This window comes from Pelodiscus sinensis, chromosome 30, assembly GCF_052426305.1.
Source record: "Pelodiscus sinensis isolate ZL-2025 chromosome 30, ASM5242630v1, whole genome shotgun sequence".
Lineage (NCBI taxonomy): Eukaryota > Metazoa > Chordata > Testudines > Trionychidae > Pelodiscus > Pelodiscus sinensis.
This window is the reverse complement of record NC_143081.1, coordinates 7,476,121-7,502,356: the sequence shown is the minus strand read 5'-3', so window position 1 is coordinate 7,502,356 and position 26,236 is coordinate 7,476,121. Positions and strand designations below refer to the sequence as shown.

At 58.0% G+C, this 26,236-nt stretch overlaps 1 protein-coding gene, 1 pseudogene and 1 gene segment (V, D, J or C); all 3 read left to right on the top strand.

Moving 5' to 3' along the window:
• Window positions 1-6,007: 6,007 nt before the first annotated feature.
• On the top strand, window positions 6,008-6,683 carry LOC149521099 (Ig heavy chain V region 3 pseudogene; annotated as a pseudogene). The gene is made up of 2 exons (XR_016348091.1): window positions 6,008-6,131; window positions 6,220-6,683. The product of XR_016348091.1 is annotated as an Ig heavy chain V region 3 pseudogene (transcript).
• A 4,662-nt stretch (window positions 6,684-11,345) lies between these two features.
• On the top strand, window positions 11,346-12,021 carry LOC142821179 (immunoglobulin heavy variable 4-59-like). The segment is given in 2 exon segments: window positions 11,346-11,439; window positions 11,528-12,021. Coding segments are annotated over 2 exon segments (540 nt in total).
• A 5,086-nt stretch (window positions 12,022-17,107) lies between these two features.
• On the top strand, window positions 17,108-24,587 carry LOC149521098 (uncharacterized). Its single transcript, XM_089774349.1, has 3 exons — window positions 17,108-17,203; window positions 17,413-17,760; window positions 24,268-24,587. The coding sequence occupies exons 1-3, from the start codon at window positions 17,158-17,160 to the stop codon at window positions 24,585-24,587; spliced, it is 714 nt and encodes a 237-aa protein (XP_089630475.1). The 5' UTR covers window positions 17,108-17,157.
• Window positions 24,588-26,236: the final 1,649 nt, after the last annotated feature.

The window sequence follows — 26,236 nt, the reverse complement described above, 5'->3', positions numbered from 1 at the left end:
AACCTTGCGACCTCTCTCCTTACCTACATGCCTCTAGCTTCCATCCAGGACACACCATAAGACCCTTTGTCTACAGCCAAGCCCTAAAGTACAACGGCATCTTCTCCAATCCAATCTGTTTGACAATGAAAACACCCACAAGGGCTGCATGTGTTTGATGAAGTGGTTTTTGCCTCAAAAGCTTATTTCCTAATAAATCGGCCGGACTTCAAGGTGCCTCAGGGCTCCTCATTTTTGCAGACACAGAGCAACAGAGCTGCCCCTCTGGGACCTCCCTGCAGAGGGCTGGCCCTGGTGCGCAACGGAGGGATTGTTTAGGCCAGTGGTCACCAGCCAGTAGATTGGGATCTAGTTGTAGATCTTGGAGCCTCTGACAGGGGATCCTGACTGATTTGGCCCAGAGACTATCAAGTGCCAGTGCTTCAGCTGCCCCTCCCCCCACTGCTGCGTATCTCCTGCTCTTTCCCTTGGAGCTGCCTCCTCCCACAACAGGGAGCCTCCTGCTCGCTGTGCAGGGCAGGGGAGGGAGAGGAGGGCGCTGATGTCACGGTGCCCTGTCTCCCACCCTGTATCCGATCTCCACAGAGCAGGGCGGGGGGCACAATAGGACTTGGAAGGGAGTTTGCTGACTGCTTTTGGGACTGGTGCAGGGCCAGGGCAGGGGTGAGGCTGCCTTAGACCCACTGCACCACCACCCGGGAGCCACCTGAGGTAAGTGGTGCCCAGTCAGAGCCCACATCCTGTAGGCCTACCCGAGTCGTGAACCACCCCCCTGCACCCTAAATCCCTGCTCTAGCCCCGAGCACCCCTGCATCCAAACACCCACCCAGAGCCTGCACCTAGAACCCCTCCAGTACCCCAACTGCCTGCCCCAAACTCAGCTCAGAGCCCCCCTCATGCTCCAAATCCCTTAATCCAAGACTAGAGCCTGCACCCCAACCCTCTGCCCCAGCCTGGTGCAAGTGAGGGAGGATGGGGAAGGGATGGAGTGAGCAGGGATGTGGCCTCAGAGATGCAAAGTGATGAATGTGGGAAAGACGGGAGTCGTGGGGCTATTTTGGGGTTGGAGGGAGAAGGAAAAGGGGGCAGCCCAGCCAGGGGGACTGGATCCAGGGCTGCTGAGAGAGACGCTAAGTTAATGTGGTTCCCGTCATACACAGGTTCTCAGTTTGGTTCAGTATGTCTCAGCCCTCTCCCCCCACCCTCACTATAGACATTGTTCAAGGCACCACCACCCCCGCTCCAGCTTCTCATCTGCTTGGCTGCGGTCGGCAGGCTGGGCTGTGCAGATGTCACCCCGGATGGGAATTTTACAGTGAGATTTGAGGGGCGATGGTGAAGTGTCTGGTGGCGTTTCGCAGGGAGATTCCCCAGGCGGGAGGGCAGGGCTGTGGGGCAGAGGCTGGTGGTGGGGTCATGGCCGACGAGGAGAGAGAGATCAGTGACACAGAGAAGCAGCCCAGAGGCAGGTGCTGCCCAGACAAGGGCCAGGGGGCTGGGTGGATGGTTCTCTACAGGACACCCCTGGCTGACAAGCCCTGGGGGTGCGGCGGGGCCAGGCCACAGACAGGTGGAGACTGAGGGCAGCGCGAGTGGATCGGTACCAAAGCAAGAGCCTTACACTGGCTGCATGGGCAGAGGCAGCTCCAGCTGACTGGGATTCTTCCCTTCTGCTCCGGCCGGGACTCCTGTGGCCCAATCCCGTGTCCTTCCCATCCCTGCCCAGCGTCCCTCTGCCACAGCAGCTGGGACCCACCCAGGACCCACCCTAATCCACTGCCAACCTGGCCAGGGCTGCCCCTGTGTCTCGCCCCGTGCTGCTGCCAAGCCCAAAGCTTCCTACAGTCTCCTGGCTCTGCCTGGGCCTTAAATCCCCTCTGGGGCCCTCGGGACCAGCCTTGAACCCCACTGGGCTCCTGGCTGAGCCCTCGGCAGAGTCGCTAAGTAACAGAGTTTTGGCCTCGCTTTGGAGATACCCAGACACCCCCGGGACCAGACACTCAGACCGGTAACTACTGTCCGGGCATGGAGCCAGCAGGGCCCGATCCCCAGCTCCACCGGGCCTGGATTCTGCTGTCGGCCCCCTGGCCTGACTCCTGGGGACTCAGCTGGGTTCACCGGGGCTGTTTCTGCCCACCCTGCGCATGGGTGTGAGTCAGGAGAAACACCATTGGGACTGAAGGAGCCGTGTAATTTTCCAGCAGAGGACGAAGCCATGAGATGCCTGTTCTACACCCTGCACTGTTTTGGGGGGTTGGGACATTGATGCTCGTCTGGGCTCTGCCCTCCTGTGGCACAAGCCCGAGAATCCCCTCATGGGGTGAAATAGCAGGGAGCTGGGCCAGAGGTTGGGCTGGAAGCCTGAGTCCAGCCGAGCTTTCCCCTGGGTGTGTGTCCGCCTGTTCCCCGGCCCCTCTCTGTGCGCACAGGGATGTGTTCGTGCAGCGGGGTGGGGACGGGTGGGGGTGACATCCCCCGCTGTGCCGGTGGAGACACCATCCATCCCGTACAATATGGCTCAGCCCTTGTGGCAGGACAGCAGAGATGCTGAATAGTGTAAAGAACTGAGCCATTTTGGGCAGGACAGCCGCCCCTCCCCCAACCTCCCCCAGCAGACCCTGACACTCTTGCTCTGAGCAGACACAGAGCGAGCCAGACCGGCCTTGCAGAGCTTGCTGTGTAAGTGACCCGTCGGGGGAAGGGTTCTCCACCTCCACCCCACCTTCACTGGGAGAGACGTCGCTCCGCATCTTCCTGGGCCATGGGCGGGTTCTGTTCCCCTCCCCTTTGCACCGCCAGGATCCAGGAGCAAGGGCCCTTAGCGCGTTATGGCTGATTGGACTCAAGCAAACCTGCTCCCTCCCTAGCCAGGGCAGTGGGGTGGGCACAGGCCTCACCAGATACCTGGGCTGCGCACCTGAGCCCTGGGGCTGGCTCCATGGGAGGGCGCCCTGTAATGGACACAAAGCCACAGACACCGCACAGAGGGAGGGGAGCGGGACAGGCCCCTACATTCGGGGGTTCCAGCAGTGAGCTCATCCAGCTGTTTGCTGGTGTCCCAGTCCTGCAGGTCTAATAAGGCCCCCAGAGATTTCGCTAATTGGTTTCTTTCCCTGCCCTTCCCTGGTGGGCACCTCACTTGGGAGCTGGGATGCGGGGGCAGATGTAGTGATTAATCTCTGTCGATGTGTTATCCCCAGTCCCGGCCCAGCATTCCATGGCATTCAAGGGGCCTTGGGATTAATTAAAACTTTGCCATTGCTAACGAGTCCCCGGGCTGGAACTCACTGTGCTGGGTACCAGGCCCAGACGTGACACTCGGCTGGCAGCAGCTGAGTTCTGTGGGTCGTTGGTATGAGTGTCAGAGCTGGACTGAACTGGATGATTTGCTTCATTAATGATTTAGAGCAGGGTTCTTAACCTGGGGTGCACCACCCCCTGGGGGTGCGACACTGTAGCGGCGCATCGGGGTTCCCCACAATGCTGCAGCCCCGTAGCAACCAGAACAGACTCCACCAGCCAGTAGAGTAGAGAGGAGGGTTTATTGCTTCTCCAGGATACAGCACAGCACAGACCTAATGTGGCTACAGGAGTCAGGGTCAGGATGCCTCAGACCCTTTGCATCAGGGAATCTATCTCCCCTCTCCCCCCTTAAATCCTCAGCCCTCAGCTCAGGCTGTTCTCCTCGGCTACGTCTAGACTGGCCACAAATTCCGGAAAAGGGATGCAAATCAGGTAAGTCAGCATAGGGAAATCCGCGGGAGATTTAAATATCCCCCGCGGATTTAAATAAACATGTCCGCCGCTTTTTTTCTGGCTTGGAGGATAGGACTGTACTTCAGAACCACCAATGGTTGGAAGTAAAGAGGATGAAAATCAATAAGGACAAAGGCAAAGTGCAGCCCTTAGGAGGGAACCATCCAGCCCCCACACAGAAGGGGAAATGTTCCCGAGGCAGGGGCACTGCTCAAGGGGCCCCTAGTGACCCGTCAGTCAAACAGAAGCCGACAACCTGTCACTTTTACCCACAAAGCAAACATTTCTCAGGAGTGCTGTGAGCGAGACAGGGGCAGTCAGTGATTATTTCGCTCCACTCTGCGCTGACCAGGCCTCACCGGGAGCGTTGTGTCCAGTTCTGGGCACCACATGTCAGGAACGCTGTGAATAAAATGGAAAAAGTCCAGAGAAGAGCAACATGGAGCAGAGCAGAGAAACCCCCATTAACATCCACGGAAATGGACGGGAAATGCCAAGGGGGAATGGGAGGGAAATTCTCACACAGATTTGGGGCGAGGGGACGCCCCCAGGAGGAGGCTCAGGAGCGTTAGTGACACGCACCAGCCCCTGCCCAGGGAAACCGAACAGCCGCTCTCCCAAGGGCTTTGCAGGCAGCGACACGGGGCGGAGCCGGGGCACCCACGGGAAGGGGATTTCCCAGCGCCCGGAGACCTACTAAGGCTGCGGATCTGTGGGGGGATTCCTGTTCTCCTCCCCTATCGGGGAGGTCGCGTCCCAGGCTGAGATCCCCTTGTGCAGACTCAGCTCCCACCCTGGCCCCTTTTCCATTCATGCCTCAGTCTCCCCCGACACAGACCTGCCCGGGCCTGGCTGCTGGGCTCAGTTTGCACCTTCACTGAGGATGAACCTGCTGCTGATTTTCCTCTTCCTCGTGAAGCCTCCTTCAACTCCGATGCTTTTGGGGATCTGGAGGGGTCGCTGCTGCACTGGCTACAGAACAGGAGCTGTTCTAGGCAGCCTAAGGCAACGAGGTGCCCTTATCTCAATGGAATTCAATGGCAGTTGGGTGCTTCCGTCCCTTAGGCCCTTTTTGGGGTGTTGCATTTTCACATGGTCCCGGCATCCAGGGGACAGGGCCTGGCTCTCTCCGTCATTTCCGTGTTTCCCTCCCAGGGGTCCTCTCCCAAGTGCAGCTGAAGGAAACGGGCCCGGGAGCGGCGAAGCCCGGGGAGTCCCTGACACTCACTTGCAGCATCTCCGGAGACTCGGTTTGCACCGCCAGCGCCGCCTGGGGCTGGGTCCGGCAGCCGGGGGGAAGGGGTGGGCTGGGCGGGGTGCACGTGGTACAGACCGAGCAGCTGGAACACGAACTCCGCCCCCTCCCTCCAAGGCAGAGTCACGGTCTCTGCAGACACCGCCAGGACCCAGGTCTCGCTGCAGCTCCGCGCGCTGACAGCTGCAGACAGCGCCCCCTAGTGCTGCCCCGGACACACAGTGACAGGGCAGAGCCGGGCCTGCACTAGGGAGGGAGGCGGGTTTTCAACAGTGCGGAGACACTGGGGACTGGGCCATTGGTCACACTGGGGGCGGGGCTCTGGCTGTGACTCTCCATTGCCTTTATTTGGGATTGTTGCTCTCAAAGCTCCAATGTATCTGCCTGGCTCAGGGCCCAGCCGGCCTGACGGGCCCATGAGTATGGCCCGGCTCAGAGACCCGTGAAAGTTCCTGGTCCCCTCCCAGCCAGACAAGGCTCCGCCTCTGGGCCCCTCTTCTTCACACTGACACAAACAAGTCGCGTGTCGCCACTCAGAAGGGGAAAGTCCTCGCCCTCTGCCTTGTGCAGGCTGGTTCGATCCAACCATCCCTATCCCCTCCCTGCCCCCCTCCCCTGAGCCGTACGAGGGGTCTGGGTGTCCTTGCGTCTTCTCCAGCGGGTGCGGTTCCGCCAGGACCTTGTATCGGGGTGTTCTGGCACCAGCGCACCTATGGGAGTTGGGCGCCTGGGTGCTTCAGATAAGGCCCAGGCGCCTTGCTCCGGGCGGCACAGGAAGTCTGGGCCAGAGCAGAGAATCGAGCCTGGACTTGCAGGGTAACAGGTGAGCGCCCTGCCCGCTAAGTGATCCTGGCTTGCTCCTTTCTGCATCTCTGCGGAGGTGAATTGGGCTCGTTCAGTGAGAAGGTTTTATGTGTCGCAGGGAGGGGATATGCAAATAAGGGAGTGAGTTTCCTGTTTAAATCTGTCCCCCCTTTTGCCCAGAGTGAACCCGCAAGAACAATCCGTAGACCCCTGTGTCTGGGCAGTGACCAGCCAGTTCCCTGAGAACCTCCCCCTCCAGCACCAGGGACAATGAGAATTTGGCTCGCAACTGTTTTCCTTGCAGCAGCTTTGGAAGGTATATTGTGCCCCTGATGAAATGACAGAGCCAGAAGCCCAGACAATTATTGGCTGTTTTTTAACGGTTCTTATCCCTTTATTCGCAGGTGCCCGGTGCCAGGAGCTGGTGGAGTCCGGAGGGGATGTGAAGAAGCCCGGAGACTCTCTGCGCCTCTCCTGCAAAGCTTCCGGCTTCACCTTCAGCAGCAACTGGATGGTCTGGATCCGTCAGGCTCCGGGGAAGGGGCTGGAGTGGATCGGGGAAATACACCCAAGTTCATCTTCCATCAATTACGCCCAGGCCTTCAAGGGCCGCTTCACCATCTCCAGGGACAATCCCAACAACCTGCTGCACCTGCAAGTGACCGGCCTGAAGCCCGAGGACACCGCCCGCTATTACTGTGCGAGAGACACAGTGACACGAACCCTGCAGATGCTCGTGCACAAACCAGAGCTGCGGAACTTCCCGCGTCTGCCGCACGGGGGCAGCAGAGACGCGCGCCAAACAGCCCGGCCTGGGCGCACTGAGCGAAGGCCAGGCAGGATACAACACTCTGATGTTGAGGATTAACTCTTTCATGTCCTGACTCCATTGCCTGGCCGAGCGCGGCAGCCTCTGCAAACGGTTCCTCTCAGTGAAGCTAAAGGGATCCCAGGGAGCGAAGCCAGGAGCGAGGGGCCCAGTCTCCCTCTGGTTGCACCTGCCAGACAGTGTTTCTCTCTGTCCCTGCACAGGGCAGTGGGGCGGGTCCGTGCTGGGCCGGGGGTTCATTCCCACCCGCCAGGAATGTCCCCGTCCTAAGGGACCCTGTGAGCCCCACCCTCAGTACAGCCCCCTCCCTGCTCATGGGCCGGAGCTGTGACTCGCCCCAACTTGTGAATATTTATATTTCCAAAGGGGCAACCGGATCGATTGGTTCCTTCTTTCAAACAAGGAGGCGCCTCCAGGGTGTAGCACACAAACCTGCCGCGGGGCTTTATCCCTTTCACTTCCCAGACACGTCCCCCTGTTTACAGCCAAAGTCCCTCTGGGCCCGTGGAGCAGACACCGCTGTCCCGGGACAGACTCTCCAGGTTCATATCGTGTCCTTATTCCTGGCGTCCGGTCCCAGGTGCTATTTGCGTGGGGGACGGAAGGAAGGACCGAGTCCGTCTCCGCCTGCCCCGCGAAGCCTCCGGGTTCCTGTTCAGTAGCACAAGAAGCGAAGAGCCCCTGATAGCACAGAGCTCCGTGTGCTCCCGAAAAGGGTGTGGGGGCCGGCCTGTCTGGTGCTCGTGTCCCTCTTGCTTTTTCCTACCTTTCTTCAGCCTCCGCTTTCTAGTCTGCTGCGGGTCTGGCTGCAGCAAGTTGCAAGCGACAGCAGGTCACGTGGGATATTTACCTCCCCCCCGTGTCCATGGACAAGCCCCACACACGTGTCTGTTCCTAGCAGCCCTGGAACCTGCTTCTCGTCGGATTCGGAAGCTCCTTGGAAGGATTGTATTATACCCCGTTTTACAGAGTGGGAAACTGAGGAACAGGGCACACAAGGGACTTGCCCGCAGTGAGCCAGGGAGAAATCCAGGAACCTCATCCACAGCTCCTGAGTCCCAGCCTGCCGGCTCCATACGCAGCTGTTCCGGCGTGGCCTGTGCGGGGCTGCAGGCCTGACCACATCATCCCAGCAGAGATTTCTGGTAGCAATAAATAAACAATAAAATAACAAGAAATCGTGTCACTCCAGTTGGCTCGCCCACGTGCACATGACCCTCGTAGACACTTCAGGGTGCGGAATGTGGCTCCTTCCTAATGACCGGTCTCCTTTGAGTCTGGGTCTATGCAGCGCCGAGCACAATGGGGCTGCGGACTTGGATTGGTCCCTCAAATTCTCAATTTATTTTTTAGCTGCACAATCGCACGAAACCATCGCCGGCACCGCAGCACCTCGAGGGCTGATTTAGCCTCAGAGCCACGAATCTTTGGGAGGTAGCGAAGTTTCCTTCTCTCCTTGGCTCGGGGCCAAGCCACCTCTGGGGGCATCGCCTCGCTGATGTGTCTGTCTGGCAGTGATGCCCGGGTCGCTGGGCAGCAGGGGGACTGGAGCCACAGACCAGAGCTGCCCTTTGACAAACTCCTCTGCAAATGAATTGGCTCTGGGACACGCACAATGCACCGCTCCCTGCCTCCCTTTACACCCGCTGGGGAACCCGCATGCAAATCCCTGCCCGGGCCTGCCTGGTTAAATACCAGCCCCTGGTTCCAGGAGCCACAGTCTCTGCCCAGACACAGACCTGCCCGGCCCTGCCCTATCCGGAGTTTCTCTCTGTGGCTGAGAACGAGAATGGAACCTCTGCTGCTTTTCCTTTGCCTGCTCGCCGCCCCCAGCTGTGAGTGTCCGTGGGACACGTGGGGGCATTAGGGACAGACTCCTGGGTTCATTCAGTGATTAATTAATTCCTGACTCTGTTTCCCTGCCCTCAGGTGTCCTCTCTCATGTGCAGCTGGTCCAGTCCGGCCCGGGGGTGGTGAAGCCCGGAGAGACCCTCACCCTGAGCTGCTGTGTCGGGTTATTCCATCGCTAGCGGTTACTACTGGAGCTGGATCCGGCAGCCCCCCGGGAAAGGTCTGGAGTGGATGGGGCACGTGTATCCAGCTGGTGGGGGGAGCACAGGCTACGCCCCGTCTGTCCAAGGCCGAGTCACCATCTCTGCAGACATCGCCAAGAACCAGTTCTCGCTGCAGCTCCGCTCTCTGACAGCTGCGGACACCGGCACCTATTACTGCGCCAGAGACACAGTGACACAAGCAACGTCGGGACTGGCACAAAATGGGGAAGCAAATTTCTAATCAGCCAAACAGCTCCAGCGCTTGGTCAGTGCCCTCAGGGGTGGGACAGACAAGGACTTTGTCAGCTCCGGTTCTCCCCAGTATCCCCCCTCCGCTCCGCCTCCTACCAAGGAATTCCCAACCCACCGTTTCCTTGGTCTGCACCCTGAAATGTGCCCCCAGGGAGTCACCAGGGCAGGGAGGAGGGTTTGGGGTAGCTCCTGCTCTGGGCTCTTAACCCGGGGACATTTGGCTATGTCTAAACTGGCGGGTTACTGTGCAAGAATGGTCGTTATTCCGGAAAGCATCCGCACTGCCCACCCGTTTCTAGTATGGAGTGGTAAGAGAGAGCCTCTTGCGCAAGAGCTGCGCTCTTTTCTAACAGGTTGTGACGTAGTGGGGGTATCTGGGTGGTTTCTATGCTGCTGGCTCTGGGGTAACCCCCACTGGCTGCCGTGGGTACCACGACCCAGCAAAACAGGATGAGTCACTATGCAAACGAGTATGGCCAGACACCCCCATGGAGAGGAACAAAGGAAGGTGGAATGCTGCCCTGGCTGGGGGGCAGGGCTGGAAGAGGGTGAGTTGCTGGCTGTCTGAGAGCATGGAGGAGACAGCCTAGGGGAAGGGACTGGAGTTTAGGGGCCCAGTCTACCGCATCTCAAGGGGGCCTGAGGCATCCTAGCCCAGCTCTGTGACCAGATTACATCTGTGCTGTGCTGTATCCTGGAGAGGCAATAAACTTCCTCTATTCCACCGGCTAGTGCAGTCTGTTTGTGCCATTTCAGGGGTGCAGGAGACGGGGGACCCCAACGCGCCATCACACAGGTGTAAGCCCTCTTGCGCAGAAGCCCAAGAGAGTACTTTCCTGGCTGGGAAATACCACGCTTAGGAAGATGGTTTTCTTAGGGTGAGACCCATCCATTGCACTGTGGCGCTGATGCCTGCGATTTCCTCAAGTAGAGGAAACTCGACTGCCTTCCTGTGTAAATTCCAGCCCCGTGTGCTAGGAGCCTCCGTCCCTGCCCAGACAGGTTTGTCGGATCTGTCCAAAGCCGGACCGCATCTCTATAGACACGGCCAAGAACCAGGTCTCCCTGCAGCTGGTCTCCCTCGCACCTGCAGGCACCGCCCCCTATTACGGACACACCGTGACACAGAGCGCAGCGGGGTTGCTGCAACAGGAGAGGCGGGTTGTCTGGAGTCACTGGGGCCCGGTCACACTCAGTCTGCATCAGAGGCGGGGGAGACACTGGCCGAGAGGGGGCCGGGGTATCGGAGCGGGAAAAGGAAACAAGGAAAAATCCGCTGGCTGCTACCTCAGCTCCTCGTGACACACACCGAGCCCAGATCTCCCGGCTCCCGGGGGGTCAAGCAGACAAGCAGCCCGGTCCCCTTCCCCTCGCTCTGGGCAGCGATCACAGAGCCCTGCTGGGCACTGGCTGCAGAGCACAGCGCCGCCTTCCTCCCCGGGCAGCATCGCCAGCCCCAGCTCACGAGGAGCAAGAAAACCGTTTCCCAAACCTTACTGAGAGCAAACTAGTTCCCAGGCTCGCCAATGGGACAGAGCCACAGGGGGGCAGCAACGCGTCACGTTTGAGTATGACTCTGGAATCCCCGTTTATTCACGTCACCCTCAAAACGGGGTTGTCAGGCCAGGGGCTGGAGCCGAGGTCCTGGTGCCGTTTCGAGGTGACACCCCTGCTCCGCCCACCCAACGTGACCCACCTGCAGTGAATGCAACGAAAGCGCTCGGAGCCTATTGACAGTGACAGAAACCCTCCTGCCAGCGTGTGCTTATAGGGGGGAGGGGGGTAGAGCAGCGGCCAGGAACCTCCAGAAACGGAGCCTCTTGTCCTTGGGAATATCAGGCTGAGATCTCTAGGGGATCTGGGGGCCAAGATCGCCCTTATTAAGTCAATAGAGACATTTAACCGCCTGCCTAGCCACCTACCAGTGCCTCTCATTGATAATCAATAACCAATAAGCAGACGTCAATAATCAATAACGATTGAGTCTGGGACGCATCAGGCGTAAGTGTTTCCGGGTTGGAACAGGGAAGGGTGCGCGAATGAACGGACACTAGAAACTAATGGACAGGCAAGAGCGGGGGGTGAGAGTTAATTAATTGTGGCCTTTTGTGTTTTCATGCTTTGCAGCAACGGAGGGGGTGTGTGTGTGTGTGTGTGTGTGTGTGTGTGTGTGTGTGTGTGTGTGTGTGTGTGTGTGTGTGTGTGTGTGTGTGTGTGTGTGTGTGTGTCGCACTCTGTCTGTCCAGGAAGGACGCAAGGAGGCAGAGGGGCCTTTTGATCGGCTCTTTCTCGCCCCTCCCCCGGGCGCTCCCTTCTTATGCAAATCTCCGCTCCCAGCTCTGGGTTGAAGTAACGGCCCCCGGGGCGCTCACAGCCACCGTGTCCCTTCCCCAAGCGCTGAGCTGCCCCTCGCGGGCCCTTCTCTGTCCTCTCCTCGAGCACCATGAGCTCCCCGCTCTTCCCGCTGCTCCTCCTGGCCCTGGCCCCGGGTGAGTCTCGGTGGGAGGAGGCGGGAGGCGGCGCGGGTTGGGGAAGGAATAGGTGGGTTGGAGTCTGACCGATCCCTGCTTCTCCCAGGTGCCCGGTCCCAGCTCCAGCTCCAGGAGTCCGGCCCGGGCGCGGTGAAGCCCGGAGAGACCCTCACACTCACCTGCTCTGTCACCGGGGACACCATCACCAGCAGCTACTACTGGCACTGGATTCGCCAGGCTCCGGGCCAAGGGCTGGAGTGGATGGGATACTGGACCGGGAGCACAAACTACAACCCGTCCCTGCAAGGCCGCATCACCATCACCGTGGATTCTTCCAGCACCAAGTATTATCTGCGGCTCAGCTCGGTGACAGCTGCAGACACCGCCACGTATTTCTGTGCCGGACGCACAGTGACAGGAGCGAAGCAGGGACCGGCACAAAAAGGGGAAGCGGATTCTGAGCAGGGCAGTGAAGCCAGAGCAGCAGGGCGAGCTGAGCCCAGAGCCTCTACCCGCCCCACATGGACACTGACAGGGCTGAGTCCCTCCTGCAGGGAGCAGCATGAACCCACCCACCCGCAGGGCCGACTTATCCATTAGGCACAGTAGGCACAGCACCTAGGGCCCACGATACTTTTAGGGGCCCACGAAAATGTTTTAATTTCTTTTAAAATCAGAAGAAAAAATGAACTTTTAGGGTCGAAGAAAATGTTCATTTTCTTTTTTTAGGCAGGACCAATTCCAACTAAATCAACCAGGCCAGGGCTTTGTCAAGCGGAGACTTAAACACCTCTAGGGATGGAGACTCCACTACTGCCCTAGGGAACCCATTCCAGTGCTTCACCACCCTCCTAGTGAAATAGTTTTTCCTAATATCCAACCTGGACCTCTCCCACCACAACTTGAGACCATTGCTCCTTGTTCTGCCATCTGTCACTACTGAGAACAGCCTCTCTCCATCCTCTTTGGAACCCCCCTTCAGGAAGTTGAAGGCTGCTATCAAATCCCACCTCACTCTTCGCTTCTGCAAACTAAACAGACCCAACTCCCTCAGCCTCTCCTCATAAGTCATATGCTCCAGCCCCCTGATCATTTTGGTTGCCCTCCGCTGGACCCTGTCCAATGCGTCCACATCCTTTTTGTAGTGGGGGGCCCTGAACTGGACACAATACTCCAGATGCGGCCTCACCAAAGCCGAATAAAGGGGAATAAGGACATCTCTGGATCTGCTGGAAATGCTTCTCTTAATGCAACCTAATATGCCATTAGCCTTCTTGGCTATAAGGGCACACTGTTGACTCATATCCAGCTTCTCATCCTCTGTAACCCCCAGGTTCTTTTCTGCAGAACTACAACTTAACCGGTTGGTCCCCAGCTTGTAACTATGCTTGGGATTCTTCCGTCCCAAGTGCAGGACCCTACACTTGTCCTTGTTGAACCTCATGAGATTTCTTGTGGCCCAATCCTCCAATTTGTCTAAGTCATTCTGTACCCTATCTCTGACCTTAAGCGTCTCTACCTCTCCCCCCAGCTTAGTGTCATCTGCAAACTTGCTGAGGGTGCGACCCATCCCCTCATGCAGATCATTAATAAAGATATTGAACAAAACTGGTCTTAGAACCGAACCTTGGGGCACTCCACTAGAAACCGACTGCCATCCTGACATAGAGCAGTTGATCACTTCCTCTCCCTGGGGGGTAGCTGGTCGGACAGGTTGAGAGACTCTTGCCTAGTGACTCATCCCCTGTCCAGCTGGGCCGTGCTTCACACCCTGCATGAGCACGGCCTGGCTACAGCTGGGCAACCTGAGAGCCGATGACACCGCCCCGTATTATTGTGCTCGGGACACAGTGACACAAGCCAGAGCTACAGCCCTTCACAAATCCCCAGTGAGAGAACCCAGGTGTCCTGCTAATTCCTCACTCACCCTGGCCAGGGGTTACCCGTGTGGACAGATATCCCCCCCCCCCCCAGTGATTTAGGGTCAGTGAAATATAATGGGATTTAGAACCCCAAGCGCCTGAATCACTTCTCAGGGCAGGACTGTCTTCCCAGGGGGCTGTCTTCGTTGGCTGGAAGAGAAGGGGACCAAAGCAATCGCAGCCGCTGGCGACTCTGGAAGCGGCAGGAACAAGTTTAAGTGACCTGGACTCCTAAGTCCAAGTTTCACATGTGGGTGAAATGTAGGAGCCTAAATCCCAGAGGAAGTGGTTAGGGTTCAGGTTCCCAAATTACGCAGCTACCGGGAGCACAGCTAACGTGGGAGGAGGGTACATTCAGGTGAATGCGGCAGGTGGTGCCAGAGGGGGCGCTGTCAGTCAGGGAGCAGAGGCAGAATGACAGGCAGCCATGAGGAGACTAGGCAGCCTGTGTGTGATAGAGGGGTCAGGGTGTGGGGGTGAGTCAGAGGGTTGCATTCTCCCCTCCCCCATCCCACCCATGGGCACCCTAAAGAAGGTTCCTCAGGTGTAGGGGTTGTCAGCCCTTTCAGGCTGAAGCCCAAAATCCCGGCACCTGCTACGGGGCCTGAAATGGTGATCCCTGGTAGCCCCTTCCATGCTGAATTCCCAGCGCCCCCCAGGCTGAAGCCCCGAACCCGGTGCAACCCCCAGAGTTTCCAGCACCTCTCCAGGCTGTAGCCGTAAACCGCAGTGCCCCCTGAAGTCCCAGCACCACCCCAGACTGAAGCCCTTATCTGTGGTGGCTCCCTAAATCTCCAGCACACACGTATCCTGCTGACAGCCCAGTCCTTGCCCCCTCTCACCTCTCAAGCCATGAGTGCTTCGGCCCAAGCGGGGAGTGGCAGGGCTCAGTCCTGCAGGCCCAGTGCTCCCTGTAGGGGAGAAGCCTCCAGAGCCCACGGACAGAGCTGCGGGGCTCTCTAGCAAATGCAGCGCAGTCCCGGGAGAGCCCCACAGCTCTTTAGCTCCCTGTCCCGGGCCAGGTCAGAGGCAGGAGCACAAGCCGCGGGAATCGCTCCCCCGTATGCAGTAAAATCTCCTGTAGTGAAAGTGCCTCGTGTTTATCAGCAGGTGGCGCTGTTGCTCCAAAGGGACCGACTAGCCCAGAGACGAACCCTCTGCCCGCACACAGATCGATGCTCTCCCAAAAGGAGAGTGTGGAGCGCAGGCAGCCAGAGACTGGGCCCATCCGGAGGGGCGGAGCCGCGTGAGCACATATGCAGATACACCCGAGCGGAGCATTCTGGGTGTGGGAGCGTGGGCTGCCCTGCAGGGACCGAATTTTGCTTCTGGGGCATTTATTGGCAGTGAGAAGTGATACGGGCAGGGCTGTCTGAAGGTGGTATCAGGGTCTCACCACGGCTATGTCTACACTGGCCGGTTCTTGCCCAGGAACACCTGTTCTTCCGCAAGAACCTGCAGCGACTACACACTGCCCACCTGCTCTTGTGCAAGAGGATTTACTGTACGGTATGATAAGAGAGGGCTTCTTGCCCAAGAGGGCTTACACCTGTTCAAAAAATCCCTTCTGAGGGTCTACATTGCCCTCTTGCGCAAGAGCTCCTGTGCAAGACTGCTGTGTCTAGACGGGCCAGTTTTTCCGGAAAATCAGCTGCTTTCCCGGAAAAACTTGCCATCTGTCTACACTAGCCACTTGAATTTCCACAAAAGCACTGACTTCCTACATAAGAAGCTTTTTGCAAAAATACTTTGCTGCTCCGTTCAGGCAAAAGTCCCTTTTGCACAAAACTTTTGCGCAAAAGGGCCAGTGTAGACAGCAGAGTCTACATCTAGACTGGCATGATTTTCCGGAAATGCTTTTAATGGAAAAGTTTCCCTTTAAAAGCATTTTCGGAAAAGCACATCTAGACTGGCATAGACACTTTTCCGCAAAAGCACTTTTTGCGGAAAAGCATCTGTGCCAATCTAGACGCGCTTTTCCGCAAAAAAGGCCCGATCGCCAGGGCTTTTTTGCGGAAAACAAATCTGAGCTGTCTACGCTGGCCCTTTTGCGTAAAAGTTTTGTGCAAAAGGACTTTTGCCTGAAAGGGAGCAGCATAGTATTTCTGCAAGAAGCACTGATTTCTTACAGTAGGAAGTCAGTGCTTTTACGGAAATTCAAGGGGGCCAGTGTAGACAGCTGGCAAGTTTTTCCAGAAAAGCAGCTGATTTTAACCAGAGACAGCCCTGGTTAAAAAAGAGACTAACTCTTGTGCAAGGACCATCTTTTACCACACTGCACTTTACATTTCCTTGTGCAAGAGTGGGCGGGCAGTGTAGAAACTCTGCAGAGTGTAGATTTAGCCTGGATGTGCTGCAGGTATTTCTTGCACAAAAAGCCCTATGGGTAAAATGGCCGTCAGAGCTTTCTTGTGCAAGAGAGCGTCCACACTGCGATGAGTGCTCTTGGGCAAAAGCACATCTCACACATGGCAGTGTGGATGTATGCAAGAAGCCGATAGTGTAGACATAGCCTAGAAGGATCAGGACTAAGAAAGGGGTTTAGGGTGGGCTGGACGAGCTCAAGTGGCCGGCAGCCAAGCTCCCAAATCAGCATCTGTAACCGGCCCTCCACATGCAAGTTAGTTCCCTCCTGACAGTCCCATGAAAGGAAACAACAATGAGGAAGAAAGCACCGAGTTAAGGGTTATTCCAGAAATGTGTTGGGACTGGAAGTCAAACGGGCGTTGCAGGAAGGAAAGGGAAAACAACTTTGTTTTCACTTCATTTTGCACCAAGACCTTTCACTTGTTAGGCGAACGTGATAATCACTACACCACAGAGACCAGCTGCTAGCGCGCTCTGGGCCCTTTTCTCAAGTTTTCTCAGTAGCCAACGTACCGGTCAGTTTCCCTTTGAAAACCAGAAGGGCGCCTGAGCATTAACAGGAGTTTCTGTGACACCAATAATCAGAAATGTAACTTATGCTCGGAAATGGCACCTGCAGATAATTGCCCAAAGTAAACATTCCCCGGCAGGTATGATCCAGAATGTGAACCTGGGTCCTTTCTCCCAAGGGTCGCTGGCAGAGAATCCGATGGGTGCGAACGTCCGAAGGGGGCGAAGGGCCAGTCTCAGAGCATCACTGTCTTCCGAAGGCAGCCGATGTGACGTCACTACGTCACGAGATCGAGAGACGCACATTCCTGTCAGCCCAGAGAGGCCCATTGAACTCAACGGATCGGAATCAAGCCCTTATTAGCCAGAAATATCTCTGGGCCTGCGCAGTGCAGTCAGCAAGAATCCCTCTCTGCCTAGCAGGGTTTCAGAGGCGCTGTGAGGGAGTTAAATGTTCAAATCCTACTAAATTTGAATGGCCTTTGGGTTCCTATTTCCGTGGGGCTTTCTTACAATCCCAGCTCGTACCACAGAAGAAGGGGTGTAATTTCCCTTCTCCAACTATTCCTTCATGCCGCAGAAGGCTCCGACTTGCACTTATGTTGGGCTGAGAATTTCAAAGGCCGTTGAGCGGGTTCAATGGCTAAATGCTGTTGATTTAAACTGAGTTCGGGGTGTCTAAATTGCTTCGGCGGTTTCACACTTAGCTGATCTGCTCATTCCGTGAAGGGCACAGCGTCCCAGGGAGACATCCGCGTGCAGGTGCAGCTCAGCCCCTGTCACCTGTTATATTCACACGGGGAACCCCTCATGCAAATCCCTACGCGGGGGTTCTCTGTTTAAATACAAGTCCCTGGTTGGAGGAGTCTCAGTCTCCCCCCCAGACACAGACCTGCCCGGGCCTGCCTGCTGGGCGCAGTTTGAGGCTTCTCTGAAGATGAACCTGCTGCTGATTTTCCTCTTTATGCTGGAGGCCCCTTTAGGTACGTGGCTATTGGGGGCCAGGAGGGATCCTTGCTGTAGAGGAGGAGCTGTTCAAGGCAGCCTAAGGGAATTAGGTGTCCGGATCCAAATGCAATTCAGTGGCAGTCGGGTGCTTCATTCCCTTAGCTGCGGTTCCAGAGTTTTTAATTTTCGTGTTCCCGGGAGACAGGGCCTGGCTCACTCAGCTATTCCCGTATTTCCCTCCCAGGAGTCCTCTCCCAAGTGACACTGAAGGAAACGGGCCCGGGAGCGGCGAAGCCCGGGGAGTCCCTGACAGTCACTTGCACCATCTCCGGAGACTCGGTTTCCAACGCCAATATTGAGTGGTACTGGATCCGACAGCCCGCAGGGAAGGGGCTGGAATGGGTGGGGCGCATTTACTACAGACCGAGCAGCTGGTACACTAACTACGCCAGCGCGCTGCAGAGCCGAGTGACCATCACACAAGACACCGCCAAGAACCAGTTCTCGCTGCAGCTCCGCTCGCTGACAGCTGCGGACACCGCCACCTATTACTGCGCCCGCTGCACAGTGACACAGAGCAGCGCAGGGACTGGCACGAAAAGGGGAAGCGGTTTCTCAACAGTGCAGAGAACAACGCGGGGACAGAAACTTTCCCCTTTTTGTGTTGAAAGAGCCGGTGCGGTCGGGGAGCGGCGTTTTTAAAGAAACCCCCTTCCCGGGTGAAACACTGAGGGCTCCTGATACCGCTAGTGCCTGACACCAGTGAGCTAGTTCCGGTCCCAGAGCCAGGCCCTGGAGTTAGTCTCGCTGCGGAAGGATCCTCGTTCCCACTGCCCCTGCCACGCGTGTTCCGTTCCGTGTTCCCCTGGCCATGCACAGACCTGCTAGTGCTCCCTTTAACACCCCTGTGCCTGTACGTGTCCCACTCCCTGTGCGCCCGCGGACCCCCAGAGCCTCCCCGCGGCACAACCCTGTCCCCGTTCTCCTGCATGCTCCCCAGATCCGCCCGTGGGCGTCGGAAAATGAGGGGAGGGGGTTGGGCAAAGGAGACATTGACCAAGGTCCCGAGCTCACAGCTCCGTTTCACCGGAGAGCCCTGCTCTTTGGTGGGCTCACATTCTCCAGTTCCCTGGCACCACGATTGTCTCCGCACCCATTGGCTGCCACATTCCGAAAATGCAACAGCCTGCGTCTTAATGTTACTGTGTCCTCATATGAACCTCGTCGCCCCTCACCGTGGCGTCGTCACAAGCGCTGATTGCCTTTACCCCGCAGCAACACCTGCCGCGAGGGTGGGAAACCGCTACAGCCCCTGATTCAAAGAGAAGGGGCGAACACACCCACACGCGGTCCCAAGCCGGCCGGCTGGAGCCGGCACCCGCGGCTCTCCACTCGCCCGCCCACTCAAAGTTGCGGGGATCTCCCTTCTGGAGGCAGGCTCGTCATTTCTCAGTGGCGACACCGCGAGGGCGGGGGAGCCAGGGAAGGAAGAGGCGAAAGAACGTGCTACACAAGGTCCCATTCACCAATCTCCGCCGCACAGGCGCAGTGGGAACACGATAATTCGGAGGGAAGCCCCAGCGAGCGAAGCGGTAAAGACAGCAGTTCTTGCCACTGCGAAGCGGCTAGGGAGCAGGGTGACAGCGAACAGCGGCCAAGCATGCAATCCCGACCCCTACTGCCCCGGGGCTCTCCAGCAGCCTAGCCAACAGCGGGGAATTTGGGGTGGGATGCTGTGACGTAGTGGGGGGTACCTTGCTGGTTGCTATGCTGGGCAGTGGGTTGTGAGTGACCTCCACTGGCTGCTGGCTGCAGCACGGCCCAGCAGGGCAGGGGATGAGTCATTATGCAAAGGGGGCTCCGAATATGTCCGACTGGTATCTCCCAGGGAGCGGTGCAATGGGAAGAAGGCGGAGTGGAGCCCTGGCTGGGGGCAGGGCTGGATGTGAGTTAGTTTCTGCCTGGGAGCATGGAGGAGACAGCCTAGGGAAAGGGGCTGGAATTTAGGGTCCGAGTCTCCCCCATCTCAAGGGGGGCTGAGGCATCCTAGGCCTGCACTGGAACCAGATTACATCTGTGCTGTGCTGTATCCTGGAGAAGCAGTAAACTCCCTCTATTCTACTGGCTGGTGGAGTCTGTTCGTACCATTACTGGGATGCAGGAGACGGAAAACCCCAAAGCGCCATCACGGATGCAAGGGTCCACTAAGAAAAAGAAGTCAGGACCCTGCTGTGTAAATACAGGGCGCTCAGCCGCAGCAGTAACATCCCCTTCCTCCCAGCCCTTCCTTCTGTGTCAGACACAGACTACGTTGGGTGAAAGCGAATCCCCAGCCTCGTAGGGAGCGAAGGAGAGAGAGAGAGAAGCTTTCTGCTCTGGTGCACACAGATTCACGGCTCCCAGGACATACCCGGGTCGTAGGACCCCTGAGTTCCTTTTTCTCTCACTACTCGGAGTTCGGAAATAAAAGCCCAATTATTCTCCAGACTTACACAACCTGGAAAAGGAACTGGGTCCCGCAGCGCTGAGAGAGTCTGACATCTCCCAGCCCGAGGGACCGGGTCCAGAGCCTGAGAAGTACACGAGTATGCGCCGGGCCGTTTTACATCGCGCTCCCTCTGCAGCGCTGGGTCCTGGCGATATGTGGCACCGCCCCCCAGCCTTCTGCGGGCATTGAATCCCCTTCAGATAACTCTGCGAGAGAGCGAACCTGTCCTGTTGTCTGCCTGGCCCCGCCCCGCCCATCCCGCCCCCCAGAAACCTCCTCTCCCCCCGGGTCCTCCCGCGGCCATTACCACCGCACAGAGACACCCACCCCCCAGCGGGGCTCATCCCGTTGCCCCCAGCATCTATCCCCAGCGTTCCTCTCTGCAAAACACCCCCCCCCCCATACCCCATCAACAGAACCCGCCCCGGACCTCGCGTGAGCTCCGAGACACCAGCCAGCAGCTACTGGGCTGGCTCTAACGCGTGGCCCAGGGATTTGGGGTCATTCAAGGCAGAGGAACCTTTGTCCTTGGAGGAAACGGACAATGAACTCCCACCTCAGCGCGCTCGGCGCTGTACAAACACCAAGGAAAGCGCAGCCCGGGTCTCCTGAGTGAGTGATTCGGATAAACAAGGGAAGGAGTTTGTCTCTCTTTTATAAGCAGCGGGATATGCAAATCGGACCGACAGTTTCCAGCCTAAATCGGGCCCTGTCTCTGCCCAGGCTGCACCCGCAGGGACAATCCGCAGCCCCCTGGGTCTGGGCAGTGACCAGTCAGTCCCCGGAGAACTTTCCCCGCCAGCACCAGGGACAGTGAGGGGCTGGCTCTTTACAGCGCTCATCGCAGTGAGTGTGGACGGTGGCAGGTCCCAGGTCAGCCTGGTGGAGTCCGGTGGGGGAGTTAAGAAGCCCGGGGAGACCCTCGCTCTGACCTGTCTCGTGTCTGGCTTCTCAATCACTAGCGTGGGGGTGCTCTGGGCCCGCCAGCCGGCGGGGAGGGGGCTGGAATGGGTCGGGGTTATCTGGTACACGGGAAACACCGCGTACAGCGACGCTCTTAGAAATCGCCTCAGCATCACCAGAGACACCTCCGCAAGCCAAGTGTCCCTGCGGCTGAGCGGCCTGCAGCCCGCGGACACCGCCCTGTATCGCTGCGCCAGAGACACACAGTGAGGGGAAACCTCCCGGAGCCAGCGCTAAAACCAGCCGTGCGCAGAACCAGGCTCAGCGAGCGAGCGGCAGGGGGCAGCCACTTCCCGCCCAGCGGTCTCCCTGCCTGGTGGCTTCATCCCCATCCCCCGGCCAGGCGCAGCACTTGTGGGACAAACCCCATCTCCCCCCATTGACACCGAGCCCCAGAACCCCTGGGGCTGCGAGTCCGGGCCTCTCTCCTCCGAGCGGGGAAAGGCCGCAGGGAGGGTCACTCCGAGCTCTGGCTACTGCAGCCGGGCTCACTGGCCGGTGCCTTCCGCTCCTGGCTGGGAAGACGGAGCCGGAGGCTGCAAATCCGGTGCCGACTGGAGAGCCCAGGTCCCGCTCTCGTGCTAGGGGTGGGAATTCCGTTCCCGGCTCCACAGCATCTGAGCCATTTCCTGGATGGGGCATTTCTCCAGATCAAACACTCAGACAGGGGCCCTCTGTCTACACGGGCAAGGGGCGGAGCGGGCCACCCCCCTTGGGCTTCCGCACTGGAGCCCAGATGCTCAGGCCGTTCGGATTCCCTGGTTGCGTCACATTCCGCGCGTAGTGACACCCCCAGTCACCCTGCAGGGGTCGCTGTTCTCTCGGAGCAGCTGGCGGGAGCAGGGCCCCAGCAAGTTTCAGTTTTTTCAGTGGCGTTGCGGTCACAAGAGCAAACCCACGTGGGACCTGGCCCCATCTCGATAGGAAACACTGGGGATGTGGGATTTCGGGTCAGCGCGTTACCCCTCCCCCCTTTCCCAGCATGTTGCTGTCCCTCTGCACACAACACGGGAGTCAGTTTCACCCCCTGGACAGATGCACCAACAAGGAACTGAGATTCTGGAGGAATTTACCGACCGATTTCTCTTGCTCAGCCCCACCCCATCCGGGGTGGGACACTCTGTGAAACATGCATGTAAACCGATTCCCTCGGGTCCCTCTTTAAAGAGAAACTCCAGAACGGCAAGACCAGAGTCAGTTCCAGGGAACTGAGCTGCTTACTCGCTGCGCCGAAGTGGGTTTTTTCCAGTGAAGAAACACCATGAACCTGCCCTTGTTCTGCGTTTTCATCTCAGCCCTCCAGGCCTGTGAGTATCTGGGGGCTGACTGTGGGGAGAACTCTACTTGGGCTGGGTGTCGAGGAGTTAGGTGCCCGGTTCCCAGTCAATCTCAGTGGGACCTTGGGAGTCTCTTAGACAAAACCACCCTTCATTTCTGGTTTATTACCTCTTCCATTGACGCTTTTCCCCTCTCTTGACAGCCCCCATCTTGGGTTTTAAGATGACCCAGTCCGGGTCAGGAGAGGTGACGGTCTCAGGGTCCCTCAGTCTGACCTGCGCTGTCTCGGATTCTGCCCTCTCCACTGGCTCAGACTGGTGGCATTGGCTCAGGCAGCCTCCAGGGAAAGGGCTGGAGTGGCTGGCATTGATAGACAGGTATGGGAACACCCACTATCTCCCTGACATTCACAAAAGAGCCACCATCTCTGTGGCCCCTTCCAAGAACGAGTTCTCCTTGCGAGTGGAGAATCTGACTCCACAAGACACAGGAACCTACTACTGCGCTAGGAGCACCTACCGGCAGAATAAACCCCAGTGATGCGCCTTAGCACAAAAACAGGCCTCAGGAAAAGAGTGGACCAAAGAAACCAGCGGTTCAGCAGTTAGCCCCTGGTGCGCCGCTGCTGCTGTGCTACGAGCGATCGCTGCTCTCATTGGCTGAGAAGGACCGATCGTGGCCAATGCGAGCTCGGATTCCCCCAGACCTGCAGAAGCGCAGGTAAATACAGCAGTGGTTAGCCCTGTTGGACCAGATCCGGCCCAGACGCTGGTATTTGCCCAGCCACCCCTGCCTCAAACTTGGGCCCCATAGGCCATTTTTCCCAGAGTTTCATGTCCTCCAAACTGAGCACTGAGTCACAGGGGAGCTCGGGAGAAGGTTTCCCTAAATCTTGTAAAGTCAACGGGATTTAAAGCCCTAAATCCTCAAAATCACTCTTGAAAAATGGGGCAAAGTTTCTTGGGTCACTGAGGGCTTCCAAAATGAAAGGTCACTTTTGAAAATGGGACTTAGGCTTGTAATTTATGAGGTGCTTTTGAGATTTTTACTTTAGATTTGTGTATATCTGGGCAATGGCCTAAGTGGTTTTCACGGAATAAATTATCGATTGCCTTCAAAATCCATTGCTTTCAGTGGTCTAGATTCTTCCTCCAAACCTAGGCTCTGCAGAGTGTGCTGCTAAGTGCAACAGCAGAAAAGAAAAGAAAATCGGGTGTATTTAAATACTACAAGATTTACCCAGCATTGTTCAGATCCTCCAAGGGAGGGGGTTGAGGGTGCTGGAGGGGATGTTCTGAAATCAGAGCTTGAATTTCCCAGAGACCTTAGGGAGTTAGGCGCCAGGTTTCTGTGAGACTCCAGCCTAACTTAATAGGAATGTTCAGTTCCTTTGAAAAACCTTCCTTTAAGGGACCTTGCCCGGGTCACAGATACAGTCGGTGCCTCACTCGGAAGAGAAGCCTCATCAACTCCCTTGTGCTGTTCTAACCATTCGGACCCACCCGCTGCCCTCTGAGAGCTGGTAACAGATCTCGGAAGCCGAAACTTCCAGCCCGTTCTGCTTCCCCCCCAAACCCTCATCTGCTCCCAAACCGGGGACAGAGACCACGGGCTCCTGGTTCCCAACGACCGTCTGCCAGGAGCCACCGGGCGATTCACCTCCCAGATGGGGCAGGGCCAGGACTCCCCCCCCCGCACACACACACACGGCCCTCTGCTCTGTGCGCTCCTGATTCCTAATCTCCACCCCCGCCCCCTTTCTAACTCGTTGGATCCCACGTTCCTCCGGAGATGGGGAGAACCCAGGAGTCCGGGCTCCCGCCTGCCCCTGCGCTCACACGCCAGACCCCAGCTCCTCCCGGAACCGGGAGGAGAAACCTGGATTCTGACTCCCGGCCCCCGGCTCAGAGCTACCAGACCGGTTCCACCGGGAGAAAAGAGGAGACCCCGCCCCCTTCTCCAGTCACCGCCGGTTCTGGCTCCCTAGGAATGGCCAGGCCCAGCTGCACAGATGCGTCCCCTAAAGCACAGGAGGGAGGGAGGGGGTGGCCACAAAGAGCCGCTGGCCTGTTTTTGTACCAGCCACTGAAGCGCGGACGCTTCATGCAAATCAGCCACCTGGGGTCTTGTTTATACAGAAACCCCCAGAGGTTTCTATCCATCCGCGTCTGGAATAATGAGGAAAGCTCCGGTCACTGCCCTTCTCCTCCCCCTGCTGTGGCCCTGTGAGTGTGTGTGTGAGAGAGAGAGGGGGGGGGGGGTGGAAAGGGGAGGGGAGACACGGGGGTGGATCTACCTTCTTTCTGTTTGTTGCTTATGATCTGGATTCTCCCTGAGGCCTCACTTCTCGGTGTCTCTCCCCTCTCCAAGGTGTCCTCTCCGGGATCCAGCTGGTCCCGTCCGCCCCGGCACTGGTGGCCCCTGGCGCGGAACTGACAGTCACTTGTGCGGTATCCGGGGACTCCATCTCCACCCAAGCCTGGTGGAACTGGGTGCGGGAGCTGCCCGGCCACGGGCTGCAATGGGTCGGGCGCGTCCATTTCTCCGGGGGCACAAACTACGCGTCGGCCCTGAAATCCCGAGCGACCATCTCCAAGGATGACGCCAAGAACGAGTTTTACCTGCAGCTCCGCTCGCTGAGCGCTGGGGACACCGGCACGTATCACTGCACCCGCTGGGACCCACCGTGATACGCGCTGCGACAAGATTCTGTCTCTTAAGAACAGGAGAAGGGCCCGACTGGGTCAGGCCAAAGATCCCTCTAGCCCAGTGTCCTGTCTGCCCACAGTGGCCAGTTCGAGGTGCCCCAGAGGGAGTGAACAAAAACAAACCTGCCGGGACAGGCCGCTGGGGAGTTTCCCTCAGTGCACGAAAGCGAGAATGAAATTTCTGTGGCTTTTCCTTTCCCCGCTCTCGGCCCCGGCTGTGAGTGTGTGTTCGGGAGCAGGAGAACTGGGGTCAGGGCCAGAGATTCATTGGCTGGCTCATTTCTTCCATGGTCTTGTTTCCCTGTCCCCACGTGTCCGATCGCAGGTGCAGTTGTTCGACTCAGGCCAGGCGCAGGGACGCCCGGAGAGACCCTGAACCTGACCTGTGCTGTGACCGGGTTTCTATCCTCATGGAACTGGGTCCGGCAGCCCCCAACCCCCCGGACAGGGCTGGAGTGGGTAGCTCGGATATTCCCCTATGACTGGAGCAAGTGGTTTGCCGCGTCTCTCCAAAGCCGGACCAGCGTTTCTGCACAGATCGCCAAGAACCAGGTCTCCCTGCAGCTGCAGACACCGCCCCGTTACTGCACCAGACACAGGGACACAGAGCGCAGCGGGGCTAGTGCGAAAGGGGAGGCGCGTTGTCTGGAGTCACTGGGGCCCGGTCACACTCAGTCCGCATCAGAAGCGGGGAGACACTGGCCGAGGGGGTGAGGAGGGGAAGGGAAAGGAGGCGAGTCAAGCTCCGCGGAGCCCAATCCCCTGTCTCCGAGCAGGGCCCCGCACGGAGGGTCTGACTGAGACGCTCCGCCCTGCGCATCGGGCCTGGCCCGGTCTCCCACAGAGCCCGGCTGAAACCAGCGTCGCTCAGACTGCGGGGCTGGCCCGGCAGGTGGCGCCAAAACGTGTCTCCCGCCGCCCTCTGCAGCACGTGCTGTTAGAACGCGGGGCGAGCGGATTATTTACCAACCCGGGTAACCTGCCCGGATGATCTCGCTCGCTGATTGGTCGGGCCAGTTACCCACTCGCACCACGTGATACACGGACTGGCGGTGAGAACGTGACAGGCGGAGGCAGAGCAGGACAAACTCTTCTGGGGCCCGGGGCGATGAGATTTCCCGGGAGCTCCTAGGCTCTGCGGGGAAGGCCAGAAATGCGGGGTTCAGAGAGACCGGACTGTGGCTGGAGGGAGGAGGGTGCGATGTAGAGGGGTGTCTTGCTGTCGCTAGGCTTGGGCTGTCCCTCCTGGTCCTGTCTGTGAGCACGCCCAGCAGGGGGCCAGACACTGGCTTGACCGGTTCTGGCTGCGGGGAGGGAAGGAGCTTGGGACAAAGGAAGTATGTGAGGGGGGAAGAGTTAGTCTGGGACTGGAAACATGATGGAGACAGCCTAAGGAGGGGGGCTTGGAGACTAGGGGCTCAGGCACCTGCCTTAAGAGGTCTGGGGCATCTTAGCCCCGCTCCTATTGCCACATCACGTCTGTGCTGTGCTGTATTCTGGAAAATCAATAAACCCCTTTCTATTCCGCTGGCTGATGGAGCCTGTTCTCGCTGCTATGGGGGTGCAGGATGGGGGAACCCCAACCGCGTTGTCTCAGAAGGTGTGTGAGGGAGGGGCTGAGTTCTCCGACT